Source organism: Microcebus murinus, chromosome 16, assembly GCF_040939455.1.
Source record: "Microcebus murinus isolate Inina chromosome 16, M.murinus_Inina_mat1.0, whole genome shotgun sequence".
NCBI lineage: Eukaryota > Metazoa > Chordata > Mammalia > Primates > Cheirogaleidae > Microcebus > Microcebus murinus.
This window is the reverse complement of record NC_134119.1, coordinates 38739444-38753913: the sequence shown is the minus strand read 5'-3', so window position 1 is coordinate 38753913 and position 14470 is coordinate 38739444. Positions and strand designations below refer to the sequence as shown.

The following is a 14470-nucleotide window of genomic DNA, read 5'->3' as shown; positions in this document are numbered from 1 at the left end:
TCATGCTAGGGTCCGTGGTGCAGCTTGCTGGTGTCTGGAGAGATGCCATGTGCACTCCTCTCATTATGTGCCTTTCAGTCCTCCCACTTAGGGACTGTTCTCATTTCAGCCCCATCCATATTACTTTAATTGAAATGACTGTTTCCACTTCTGCTGCAGTGAATTTGTCAGACCCTCGAACATCACTTCTGTCCCTCTGCCTGGCACTAGAATGCCTTTGTCTGACTCACTGTTCTTAGAGCACCTTCCCTGGAGGAATTTGGGACAAGTTCCAAAGTTCCAGACAATATTTTGGGAAACTGTATTTGGGTCCTGTGCAAGGAAGGTCTTCCTTCCCAGGAATCAGCCAGCATTTCGGGAATGCTAAGATCCTACTGGACTCTCCATTGTATCAGCTTGGGGTCCCTACCCTCTGGGTTACTCCCTAGGCCTTTTAGAATTTCTCAGATGGGGCTGTCCATTCAGCACATCTGGGAAATGTCTTTGCTGAGTGAGACGTCATGTGAAGGGGATCTCAGAAATCCCCCCCTCTGTACAGGGCTTATCCAGTGGATGTGAAGACAAGTCTACCTTACCAGGATTAAATCTCCCTCTCCCTTAACTCCTGTGAATTGGTGTCAGCTGCCCACTGGGGAATGATCTTTGGCCTAAGACTGGGAAACTGTGTTGGGAGAGGTCTGCTCTACCTGTAGTCTGTTTGCATACCCTCAACCCTGCACAGCACCAGATTTGATGCGGTTTCTCTGAAACAAGCCTCCGACTTCCTCAAGCCCTGCACACATCCCGTCCTTGCAGCATGCTTGCCCTTGCTGCATCCACCTGTGTTCCTGCTTCCTACCTTATGCTTGATGCTTGAACTTGGCCTTTCTATTAATAGCAGGTTACGCTCGGTTCTTCCCAGGAGAGAACAGCATGGCTTTCTCTCCCTGGATCCCAGAACTCTGTGCTCAAATAAGAATTTTCACCTCCACCATCATGCCCAACCTTGACCCCTGTCTCTCATCCCAGTCTCAACCACCTTCAAGTCCAGACTGGCAGCACCTCTGCCTCACCTGCAAGTGCTGACCATGGCCTGCCATCACAGGCAGATGTTTCCTCCTCCTCTCTGATGAATCTCCTTGGGGAGGGGAGGAGTTCTCTGGATGGCATCCAGATGTCTGTTCACCCCCAAAGTCTCATGGTTCCTCCTGGAACCCTCCTGTCACTAGAGCTGCTCCTGAATTTAGGATTCTCCCAGCAAACTCGTCCTCCCCCTGCTGAGATCATGGATTGCACACTTATGGAATTGCCGAGAGCCAATTACCCAGCAAGTGGGCCATAGGACATAACTCAGGAAGACATGACCCTGGCCTTATTCCTGCATAATGTGCTTCTGCTGAGCTCAGCCTCAGTGTTTAGGCATCTGAAGCATAAACTTCCCAGAAACCACAATGTGAAGACCCTGGAAGAGTGGCTGGAATTGGAAAAAATTCCATTTAACTATATGTACAAATACGGGCTGTGTATGTAGTCGTCTGAGGTGTTTTCCCAGCGCACAAGTCATGAGATGTTGAGTAGAGCCTAGCAAAGGCCCTTCCTAAGGACTGGTGCTCGGTTCACACTTAGCCCAGGTTTTTATCCCTCCTTTCTTTGTACAAGTAAATAATTGAGCATCAGCTAGGTGTTAAGAACTTTACTGGGCATGGTGGATACTTAAGTGCCTAAAAAAGGTTAGGTCCCTGTTCTACTGGTGCTCACTTAGCAGGAGGGCCAGAGGAGGGAAAGGCACTAAGTAAGTAACTAGTATGAAATAAGTAACTAATAATTTCAGACAATGAAAAGTGCTGTGAATATAAGATATGTGATTGACTGGGATGTGGGAAGGCTTCTTAGATACAGTGGTCAGGGGACATCATGTCTTTGAAGATGTGATCTGAGCTGAGATCCGAATTATAGAAAGGAGTCTACTGTGTAAGGATTTGGGGAAGGGGCATTCTAGACAGAGGAAACAGCAGGTGCAGGGGCCCCACGGTGGCAGTCAGCTCGATGCTGCCAGCATGTCCAGAGCATAAAAAGCACAGGAGAGAGTGGCTGGAGCCAGTGTTGGCCAGGGAAGCTGGGGCCTTGGGCATCGAGGTGAGCAGCTTAGATGTTAATCCAAGTGCAGGGAGGCCCCGCTGGAGGGAGTTATGCTGGGGAAGGACCACTTGGGCTGCCCCATGGAGAATGAGTTGAAGGGCCATAGAGAAGAAGTCAGGAGACCTAAAAGGAAGAACATTCTGGAACCATGTAAGAGATGGTGGTGGCCCAAACTGTTTACGGAGCACGTACTCCATTCCAGGCACTGCTCTGGGTTTGTGGGCATGAAGAAGATGGATTCATTCTTTGTCCCCAGGGGCTGAAAATAAAACAAATAACGAGGTAATTGCATGACGTATGACAGATGGTGTATTAGTTTGCTGGGGCTGCCGCAATAAAATACCACAGATTGGGTGGTTTGAACAACAGAAATGTATTTTTCACAGTTCTGGAGGCTGGAAGTCCAAGATCGAGGTGTCGGCAGGGCTGGTTTTTTTTCTGAGGCCTCTCTCCTAGGCGTGTTGACCGTCCCCTTTTTGATGCGTCCTCACGCCGTCTTTGCTCTGCACTCACGGGTCCTTGATGTCATTCCTTGTGTCCAGATGTCCTCCTCTTTTAAGAATACCGGTCAGATTGGATTACAGCCCACTCTAAAGGTCTCATTTTAACTTATCACCTCTTTCAAGGCCCTGTCTCCAAATCTGCTCACAGCCTGGGCTAGTGGGGGTAAGGGCTTCTGCATTTGAATTTGGGGAGGTCACAGTTGAGCCCATGAGAGGTAGTAAGCAGTGCTGTGAAGAGACATAGAGCATAAAGGCGGAGAGAGGTGGACAGATTAGAGATATGTTTAGGAGGTAGGGCCAGCTGGTCTTATCGACGGGTCAGGCTGGGAGACGGAGGCATCCAAGATGGCGCACTGGCACATTTCAGGCTTATGCAAGGTGGCGCGTGTCTGGGGAGAGCTGAGTACGCTGCCTCCCCAGGTGCCAGCCGTGGGCCCCTGGGGCTGCTCAGAGGGGATTTCCTGTCATGCAACCAGCTAGTGGCTCCTGAACTGTCCTCGGACCGAGAGTGCTGTCCCCCGACCCCAGCTCCGTGTTCGTGGCTTCACTCATAGACTATGTAAAATTTAACTATGTTGAGATACATGCATTCCCTTTATGTCGTCAGGCCTTTTAATTCTCCCCTTCTGTCCCCCAAAACATGTTTTCTGTTAACATATGGTCAGAGTTTATCAATGAGTGATTCCTCTAAATATTCCGAAAGTTCCAGGGGCGCGAGTGGCGGATTTGCCGCTGTGCCCTGGATCCTTGGGAGCTGGAGTTACGACCGCAGACGCCCGCCTTGCAGCTTCCAAGGCCGTGACCGAAAGACAGGCGTGCTACTCAAAGGAGATTATTTTCTCTTACAAACCGAAACGTCTTGTCCGTATTTTATAGCCCATTTAACATTTTTGTGTTATTCTAAGAGAGTTCTAGCCGTGCTTACCCTCCACTGCTCTTTCTCAGTGTCAGCCATTAGCACGGCCACCGCGGTTGTAACTACCTACGATAAATGTCAGCGCGGTTTTCCACTCGGTTTCGAGATCTCTAGCTCCTAAGCTGACTTTTAGAATTTTTATAGACTCTTTTTTATCTCTCCCCATCACAACCTTGTCGGGCCAGGTCCCTCAGCCTACAGAGCATCCGCAACTCGTTTCCAACGGACGCACTGAACTTTCTCCTCCACGGTGCGGCTTCCTACTGAGCACTGCCAGGTTTGAAGAGCAAGATAAAGGGTACGGTAATACGTCTTCAGATGCTGCACTGACATCTGCAGGAGTCTGAATGTCACCAACATCAAGGCCTTTTGTCCCAAACGCACAGCCGGTTTTCTGTTAACCCCATTCTGTAGGATCCCAGTTTTGGGGAGCTGGGTCTCGGCGGGGAGTGGGTAGGGGATGCTTAGCACCAGGAGCTGGTAGCTGGCCTGGGCACCGAGGTCAACTGCATTTGGCTGAAGGTGGGTGAGTTGAAGTTGGAGGAATATTTTCTCTCCCAGAACAGCGGATGCTGGGGGAATGGGGACAGTCGAGAGGATGGCTAAAGAGGAGTGTGGTGTGAGAGTATGGGAGGAGGAGGGTCAGAGAGGCCCAGAGCCCAGAGATGAGGACCAAACAGGTTCCCAGCATAAAGACGACCCCCAGAGGGTGATGTCTGTCATGAGCCAGGGATGACCGTGAACCCCAAAGAGCAGAGACAAGAGTAAAGGCATGAGACAAGAACCCTGAGCAAAAGGAGGGTGGTACAGATAAGCCCCACCACTGGGCTAGCATGCATGTGACTCCTGCAGCACACTGCATGGCAGGGGGGTGGTGGGACGTCACTGGATTTATGGGGCTAAATGGGACAGGACTGGCTAGTGCAAATTGATCCAGGTGACTTACATCAGAGCTACCTATCAGAGACCACACACTGATAGAGCCTGCCTGCCAACATGTTTTGTTAAGTCCATAAGGTGTTTTAATAAAATGTTAAAAATTTAGAAGAAGAGGTTTCATATAAAACCTGGATTTCTTACTTGTCTTGAGAACTCAGAAGACTGACGCCCCTGAACAAAGCACACACGTAGGGCCTTCTCCCGCTGCTGGATTGAAGCAGCATCTGTCCCACTTTCAGTGGGGCACAGGGTCTCTCTCCAGTTCTCCCAAATCCCCACCACTCCATATTGCCTCCTCAGCACTAAGGCTGCCATCAGATACTAGTTATTATCTCTAATAGTTATTATCTATTATTATGCTCACAACACCACTTTTCTTACATAGAGAAATCTCTATGTTACCCAAGTCTCTATCAAAAGTGGGAAAATGAAAGACAGGGCAAGGAGGTGGGGGTTTTGTTTTGTTTTACAACGGAACAACTTTATTCATTTACGTAATCGTGTGGCTCTTGCATGGGCCCTACCTTCTGCAGTAAATTGCCAGTGTTTCCCCAGAACATTAACACTAGGAACCATTAAACATCTAAATCCTGTACTCCTAGAGCTGGGAGGGAGGGAGGGAAAGGAATGAAAGATGGAAGAAGTGGAGAACATTTACAAGTAAGCAAGGACATTAATCCAGAGAAAAGTCATTGCTAATTGCACATGTCCCAGAGGTCAAACCATTTTCCCAGCGTCCCAAAGGGCATCCCTTTGTAAAACCCAATACAGAGTTTCCCAACACAGGAGCTAAGACTCTGCACTTCCTTTCTCTGTGGAGTGGATGTCCCCTCCCCCTTTAAACCTGTGGCATAAACAGACTTACAGGGTTCACTCTATTCCCGCTTCAAGAATTGTCCAAAAATAACTTTGCAAAATTATACAGGAGAGCAGAAAGGAAACAATTTCAGACAATCAAAGCAGCATGACATTTGGCAGGTTGACTGGATGCAGGAATCTCAAAACTCTGAGAACCCACAAGAAGTGGTCTTCCCTGGGCCTTGGACCCTTGACTGGTGTGGGGTCTCAGAGGTGGCAATGCGGGATCTCTTGAGATGTTGTCATTAGTTTAAAAACCTGAGCAGGAGGCATTTGTTTTCTCACAGCGAGTCTGCCTAATCATGCCACGGTTCTTGGCTTTTGCTGAGTTTTCTAGGTGGTGACATAGTTTGGTAGACAGGGTAGTTCAAAGCAATAAAAATAGCAAAAAAAAAAAAAAAAAAAAAAAAAAAGGATCACTTGTGGTAAACTATTTGGGGACAATGAAGGGAGCCCGGCAGTCAGCACAGCCCTGCCTGGGAGCCCTTTCCCTGCATCCTGAGGTCTATCTGTTGGTGCCATCTTCGTTCCCAACATCCAAGAGGCTCGAGAACGTGCTAGTTACATGCCGAGCTTAGAGCTAGAGTGGAGCTGGACCGAACCCTGTTTCTGACTCTCTCTAACGCTGGGTAACTTTAGGCACATTAAACTTGCTGAGCCTTGGTTTCTTCTGCCTCTCTAAAAGGGAAATGATGATGGCATCTGCTTTACAGGGATGTCATGAAGTTAAATTAGATAAAACATGCAAAGCATCTGTCATATTTAATAGTACTTGGCCTTGTAGGGGTTCTCCACAAATGACATTATTACGATTATTTAACTCCTTCTGAAGAGAGGGCCAGAGGCCTTTGTTGAACCTACTTGATCCTCCCACAACTCTCCATTTGGTCCCATTCCGGGGTGTTCTGTGCCCGGTTCATCACTGCTTTGGTTGGTGGTGGCAGGGTTCCTTTGCTGTGCGTCAATGGAGAGCTCATTCTTCTAGACGTAGGTTATCAGCCTGTGGTGAGCTGGTATTAGTGTTATCTGGAGACGAGAACCTATCTCCACAAACGAGGAGAGAGGGGAACCCAAGTTACCCAACATAAAACATATGCGGAATCCTAGGACTGACTGTTCACAGACTCCCTGGTTTCCCTTTGAACGTCCTCTCCCTGTCTTGCCCAGGCCCCAGAATCACCGCTCCCCTCATGCTCAGGAGGGGCCTTCACTTCCGGTTGAGACGCTGGGGTCCTGTGACTTCGGGAAAGGTTCTCGAGTTCTCTGTGCCTCAGTTCATTCACTGTACAATAGAGATAGTGCCTCAGTTCATTCACTGTACAATAGAGATGCTGCCTCTGCTGATTGCATGGGGCTAAACGAGTCACCCCCAGCAGGCACTGCACAGGGTGCTGACCACGTAGCCCGCGCTTCGTGAGTGACAGCTGCTGGTTCTTCCCTCCTCCTCTTCCCCTTCCTCCACTCTTCGTCCTCCTCACCGTCTTCATTGTGGCATATCCACCAAGGCCAAGTGTGCAAGTCTCAGGCCCAAAGGTGCTTCTCTTCAGCTTTCTTCCTTCTGCTTGTTCAGGCTCCAGGGAAGTGCCCTCTATGGTGAATATCTACCCCCTCACCCCGCCTCCAATTTTTCTCCTTCTCCACCTTTCAGTGTCCTGGTTCCGCCTCTCACCCAGTGCCAGCCCCAGAAGCAATGGCCAGTTAGGGTATATTCTAGGGATGTGTCTGCCCATTTCCCAGGGTGGAGTCTCACAGCAGCTAGTAGAGGGACTTTGAGGGTCTCGGAGACCTGAGTTCATGTCTTGGCTCCCCTGCTATCTGGATGTCTGGTTTTGCCAAACCTTGTAAGCCCTCAGAGCCTTCATGTTCTGATCTGTGAACTGGGGGTACTGCCCTCCTCATGGGTTTTTGTGCGGTTTCGGTGAGATACTGTGTGTCATGCTCATAGGACAGTGCCCAACTCGTAGTAAGTGATTGCTTGACTCATCACTGGGCCAGGCCACTTCCCAAGCCCTGGTCCCACCCTGCCCAGTGCCCACTTTGAGCTGCTGTCCGCCAAGAGGGAGGTGGCACAGGCTGCTGAATCCTGTCCTCATGTGTTCTTTGGTTTCTCTCTTAGGAAAAGCACCTCATTTTCTGCGACTGCAAAACGTCGAGGTGAACGTGGGGCAGAATGCCACATTTCAGTGCATTGCTGGCGGGAAGTGGTCTCAGCACGATAAACTTTGGCTCCAGGTAAGACTGGGAGAAGCTCCTACGGATCCCGGCCCACCCCCTGGTGAGAGAAGGAAGCCTGTGCTGGGATGATGGGTTTGGTCGGGAAGGGGAGGGGATATTCTTTAAGTCCCCCTGCTCCTTGGATGGTGCTCTGTACCCATGATCTTATAATACTCAATCGTAACTCTGGCTCTGTTAGGTTGGCATTGATATACACATTTTACAGATGGAGAAACTAAGGTCAAAATCTCAAAGTTCCAGAACTAGAATTTGTGACTGTGACCTTTCCCAACTGCCCTCTAACAACCTTTGTCATTTAAATCCAGATTACTAGGGCTGAGGCAAACTGAATATTTTAGGTTCTGGGTATGTGGTGTCATAAAACTTGACTGGAAGGTGCTTGGTTATCCAGTGGTTCACTAGTCCACCTGGGTAAAATTGGAGAGTCACTCTTTAGTGGAATTTGTCACTAAGATGAGCAATCTGTCTGTTCTCCGTCTGAACAGGTACATGAGTAAAGTCCACCAGGAAAGTGTTTTAACCTTAAATTTGTTTTCCTGTTATTTCTGCTCATTGGTCCTGCTTCCCAAGCAAGATGAGAAAGGACCACTTGGGTGGGGGTTAGTGGCAAGGGCAAGACACAGAACTAAAACACAGGTTGTTATAGCATTAAGAGCCACTTGTCAAGGCTAACACAAATACCAAGTCCCGGGCAGCACAGACATTAGAGCTATGCTGTTCAGTGTGGTAGCCACCAACCACATGTGGCTATGACTATATATAATTTAAAAAACATTCTATTCCTTTGTGTAGATACCTAGCAGTGGGATTGCTGGATGGAATGGTAGGTCTACTTTTAGTTCTTTGAGGGATCTCCATACTGTTTTCCAGAGGGGTTGTACTACTTTGTAGTCCCACCAACAGTGTATAAGCATCCCTTTTTCTCTGCATCCATGCCAGCATCTGTTGTTTTTGGGCTTTTTAGTAATGCCCATTCTCACAGGGGTAAGGTGGTATTTCTTTGTGGTTTTAATTTGCATTTCCCTGATGATTAGTGATGTTGAACATTTTTTTTCATTTTTTTGTGGCCATTTGTCTATCAGGAATGGAAAAATTAATACCATGTGTTCTCACTAATAACTGAGAGTGTAAAAGATATTGGAAAATAAGAAAGGGGAGAGGATGGGAGAGGGGTGAGGGATAACAACTTACCTGTCAGGTACAATGGACACTGTCCAGGTGACAGGCACTCTGAAGGCCCTAACTTCAGCATTATATGGTGTATCCATGTAATGAAAACATTTTTACCCCCTTAATATTTTGACATTAAAAAATTAAATAAGTAGATAAATATTTCTAAACAGTTTTATTGAGGCATAATTGAGATACAATATGTACCATCTGATAAGTTTTGATATATGTTTACATGCGAAACCATTACCATAATCAAGATAGTGACCATAGGCATCATATTTAGAGTTTCCTTGTCCCCACTGGTGTTCCCTTCCTCTGCCCTCCCCAGCCCTGTCTGTCACAGGGAACCACTGCTCTGCTTTCTGACACTATGTATTAGCTTGCATGTTCTAGAATTTTATATAGATAGACTCATGTAGAGTATACTCTTCTTTCACCCAACACGATTATTCTGAGGTTTCTCTATGTTGCTGTGTGTAACAATATGTATTTATTTTTTGTTGAGAAATTATTTCACGGTATGCATATCACATGATTTGTTTATCCATCCACCTGTTGATGGACACCTGTTAGGTTGTTTCCAGTCTCTGGCTATTACAGAGAAGGCATTGTGAGCTTTCATGTGCCAGTATTTGTATGAACCTATTCTTTCATTTCTCTCGGGTAAATACCTAGGTGTGGAAAGGCTGGGTTATCTGATAGCTGTGTGTTTAAATTTTTATAAAACAACAAGCTGTTTTTTTTTTTTTTTTTTTAAAAAGGGTGTACCATTTTACATTCCCCACCAACAGTCTGTGAAAGTTCTAGTTGCTCCACATCCTCACCAGCACTCCATATGGTCGATCTTTTTAATTTTAGCCATTTGCATAGATATGTAATGTCCCACATTGTGGTTTTAATTTTCATTTCCCCGATGATGAGTGATGTTGAACATATTTTCCCGTGCTCATTTGCCCAGCCGTCTCCCTACACACTTTGATGAGAGTTCATACTGTCACTTCTATTTTGAATTTAAGCCCATTTCCTGCACTTGGGAAATCCGTGGGCAGGAAGAACCCAGAGGGGCTAACGGTTCTTCCTAGCTACTTAGCAGCTCAGCAGAATGAACATAACAGTCACGGCTGCCCCGCTCGCTTCCCTGCGCTGCTCGAAAACCACGAGAGAACATAATAAACTTCCACCTGCCACTCCAGTCTTCAGCAGTGTTATTTACTCTTTTCAATATAATTAGTATCAAAGTGTATTAGGCTGCCAAGAAGCTTTGTCATTTCAGTGGCATTGCCTCGACTGGGTCGTGGGAATGAGGCGGGGACGATCACAATATTTTCAGCGACTTTATTTGGGTTTTCCAATTATTTTATGATTGTTACTGCTGCAGCTCTGAGTTGCACGCCCCAAACCTTGGACCTATCTGTGGGAGGACGTACAAGCCGAACATAATTGAAGTTTTGAAGAAAACAGATAGAAACGTGTGGCGTGGAGCTCTTCCCCATTTCATGTATCTGCTTTTCAATGTAAACCTCATCTTATTGCACAGAGCGTTTTTCAGGCAGCTTACAATGGGGCAAAAAAAAAAAAAAAAAAAAAAACCCACGACAAGATAGTGTAAATTAAAAGTGAGGCAACACAAGATAGGAGGGAAAGACCATACCGGAGCTGGTGACAGTGTCAGAACCACGCGTCTGCGCACCTGCTCCTTACTGGCAGGTCACAAGCAGAGCCCCAAAGCACCACAGCCGCCAGTGGGATAAAGAAGGCTTGTCACAGGATCTACAGCTCACGATGTCTGCGAGACAAACACACACCGATTGCTCAGGAAAATTCCAACTGTTGTTCACACAGTGGCCAGACAGGAATTGTTCCCCAGAGGCCTCATAAAGAAAACACTGTGAGATGTAATGAAGAGCGTTTCCCGCCGCAGTCTTATTGAGGGCACACAAGTGAGTTTCACGGGCCTGCTTCACGTAATGATGTTCTGTGTAAAAGCAGTTTTGGAAGGGGGATGAGGAAGGAGGAGGGGTGAGGTAGGCGAAGTGATAACGGCAGAGGCCCTGGCTCTCTGCGAATCCATCTCTGTCCTGGGGATCTTGAAACCGATGTGCTGAGTGAATAGATTCAGTAACGGTTGTTCCGGGGAAACCTCCCTAAATATTGCCTCCTTTCTCATCTGCATTTCAGAAGATATCGAGAGGTTGTTTATATCACGCCCTCTGGCAGATGCCTGCGTGGTGGCTCGTTCAGTCCAGGCTGACGTGCAACACTGTAGTTGCATGGTTGGAAGTAGCGCGTATCGGGGTTCTCCAGAGAAGCAAGAGAAGGAAAAGACTTAGCATGAGCAACTGGCTCTGTGATTATGGAGGCCGAGAAGCCCCATGATCTGCTGTCCGCAAGCTGGAGACCCGGGGAAGCCAGTGGCGGAATTCAGTTCAAGTCCAAAGCCCTGAGAATCATGGAAGCCAATTGTTAAAGTCCCAATTGAAGGGTAGGCAAAGGCCAATGTCCTAGCTTAAGCAGGCAGGCAGGAAGCAAAAGGGGAAAATTCCTCATCCTTGGCTTTTTTGTGCTATTCCTCCAAAGATTGGATGAGGGTCCAAAGCATCTGTACCCTTGTAATATTCTGAAATTAAAAAAAAAAAGAAATCTTTCCTCTTAATCTTTTATATTATATAGGATGATGAGAAGAAGAAGGAATGGGGGGGGTCTTGGTCATATTATTATGTTGTATCAACATCTTAATTCTTTAAGCAGTGAAAGCTTCTCTTTCTCAAGTATACTTGGTCTACACAAGGCCAAACATCAATAAAAGTTCCTAAGATAAGCCAGGCAAAAAAGAAAAAAAAAAAATGGGATGAGGACCATCTACTTTACTGAGTCCACCGATCCAAGTGCTAATCTCAGAGACACACCCAGAAACAGCGTTTAATCTGGGCACCCTGTTGCAGTCAGGTTGACACATAAAATTAACGGTCACATAGGTTAACGCCTTTCTACAAAATAGAAAGTGCCTGTCAAGAGACCTGCCATTCAGGAGATGACTGCGGCTGTGATCTGGGGCAGGCCAAGGCAGTCGCGGATTTCTCGTGAGAGGTTGCTTTGGATCTGTCCCAGCACCTAGAGGAGCAGCCGGCAGACTCACCGAAGTTCTGTTCTGTGTGACAGGGCTGGGGGGATTTAGCCTGAGCACCCCTGAAGCAAGTGAAACGGGCATGTCATGGCCAAAAGATTCTCCCTGAGACGCCTCCAGCAGATCTAGCTTTCAACAATGCTCTTTCCCGCTGCAGCTTCCAAGATCAGCTCAGGAATTTCCCTAAGTCACCAAAAGTGGCATCTTTTATATCAGTTAGTTTTAAGTCAGGGAAATAAGACTTCCTTTCCGTGTTTCCTGAGTGGCAGGTGTGTCAATGGCCTTTCCTTCTGGCAGTGGCTGGAGAGCAGTCACGGTTCTTTGAGATAAGTCCCTGTCACCTATGTCGTGGAGAAGGCTTGCCTGCCTTTCTAGAGTGGGACTCTACAGCCTGCTGTAGCTTAAGTGGTTTCAGATCATAAATTAATAAGTTAAAAAGTTGGATCAGCCTGTGCCCCTGTTTTACACCCTCGTGGAAACTTTATATGTCTTTTTTTTTCATTTTTTTTTAAATTTCAGCATATTATGGTGGTGCAAATGTTAAGGTTATGTATATTGCCCATGCCCCCTCTGCCCCCTCAAGTCAGAGCTTCAAGTGTGACCATCCCCCAGACGTTGCACATCTCACTCATTATGTTTGTATGTACCCATCCCCTCCCCCCTCCCACCTGCCCGACACCCGATAAATGTTACTCCTGTATGTCCACTGAGGTGTTGATCCATTAATACCAATTTGCTGGTGAGTCCATGTGGTGCTTGTTTTTCCATTCTTGAGATACTTCACTTAGTAGAATGGGTTCCAGCTCTATCCAGGAATATACAAGAGGTGCTATATCACGATTGTTTCTTTTTTTTTTTTTTTTTTTTTTTTTGAGACAGAGTCTCGCTTTGTTGCCCAGGCTAGAGTGAGTGCCATGGCGTCAGCCTAGCTCACAGCAACCTCAAACTCCTGGGCTCAAGGGATCCTCCTGCCTCAGCCTCCCGAGTAGCTGGGACTACAGGCATTCGCCACCATGCCCGGCTGATTTTTATATATATATATATATTAGTTGGCCAATTAATTTCTTTCTATTTTTTTATGGTAGAGACGGGGTCTCGCTCAGGCTGGTTTTGAACTCCTGACCTTGAGCAATCCGCCCGCCTCGGCCTCCCAAAGTGCTAGGATTACAGGCGTGAGCCACCGCGCCCGGCCTCACGATTGTTTCTTAAAGGTGAATAGTAAGACCCTGTCTGCTGGTGCTGGCTTTCCAGAATTATAACATAAGTTCTGCATAGGAATGAATGTGGAAATGCGTGTACCTGAGCCTAGAACAATTCTAGCGCTTTGGGGGCAAAGGATGACAAAAGCCCGGTAAAAACATCACAAGCAGCTTGTCTTGTCCTGGGATGAATTCTCCGGAAGGTGGTCTGTGATGGAAGGACCTCATTCACAGCTGGCCTACACCTTATGTGACACAGCGGTCTGAGGACTCCAAACTTGCAATTTCCCAAGCAAGTAGATGGTGTGCAGTCTAAGTGGAATGTCCACTAAGGAAAGTGGTTTGGGTAACCAAACCACTGCCATTCTGGGTAACCTTTTTACAAAAAGAAAAAAATTATATTCACGGTACAACCAGATAGGACTATCCTGACAGAAATTATCAGTATCACATAGTGAAATTGTAAATGGGTACATCTTTTATGCAGGATAATTAGGCAATTGATATCTATAGCCTAAAATATACATATTAATATTTTTTCTAATGAATAACTTATGGGAATTTGCCTAAGGAAATAACCAGACAGGGAGTCAAAAATGCATCTGCAAGTATGTTCACCAGGGCGAAAGAACTGGAAAAAACATACTCATATAAATACATATATAAAATAAATATACATCCATAGATACCTACACAAACACACACATATATATATATACATACAACACCATGAAACACATATCAGGACATTTAATAATTGATTGTGATAAAATATTATGTATGCTTTTAATTTTCATCTCAATTATTTCCTGTTTCATCCAAATACTCTAACATAATATAGGAAACTCATATAAGCAGAAAAAAAGCTATTAAAAAAGAGAAAAATAGTCACTTTTCCCTAGATACAGAATATTCTCAGGACAGTAGGGAGCCTTGGTTGGGTTTGGGGCAGCTAATTCCAGCAGGAGTGCCGGCCCCCGTAATGAGGACACAGGTAACATTCTCCCAGGTTTCTCCCAAACCCCTATCATCACCAGCAGACACTGCTCATTCAGAGGGTGTTTAGCAATATTTTGTGTATGTCCTGTCTTTATCAAGGAACACGGTGGTTGGGGGCTCCATTCTAGAGCTCCTCGGGGACTCCAGAACAGACCCTATTAGCCCCACTGTGGAGCTGACTTCCAGGCCTCCCTACAAAGGATTTGCTCCACTGGGGTTTGTACAACAAGTAACATTTAAAGAGTCTCACAGATGAGGCCGTGTGTCCAAATGCTCTGTACAGATCTCAGTGGGGGCAGTGTATGTGTTTAGACAAATCACATGCATTGGACCAGGAGCAGATCTGAATCTTGCTGGCAAAGGCTCCTGCCTGCCCCGTGAGCCCATCGGCTGGACAGCAGCACCA

General features: G+C 46.6%; 1 protein-coding gene across 5 annotated transcripts in view; it reads left to right on the top strand.

Moving 5' to 3' along the window:
• Nucleotides 1-14470, top strand: part of PTPRT (protein tyrosine phosphatase receptor type T) — a 1014822-nt gene that overhangs the window by 370999 nt on the left and 629353 nt on the right. For all 5 annotated transcript variants that reach the window (XM_012781110.3, XM_020281830.2, XM_076011129.1 and 2 more), the window contains one exon: nt 7451-7566. In XM_012781110.3, the coding sequence (XP_012636564.2) occupies nt 7451-7566 (116 nt within the window). The remainder of the gene's footprint in view (nt 1-7450; nt 7567-14470) is intronic.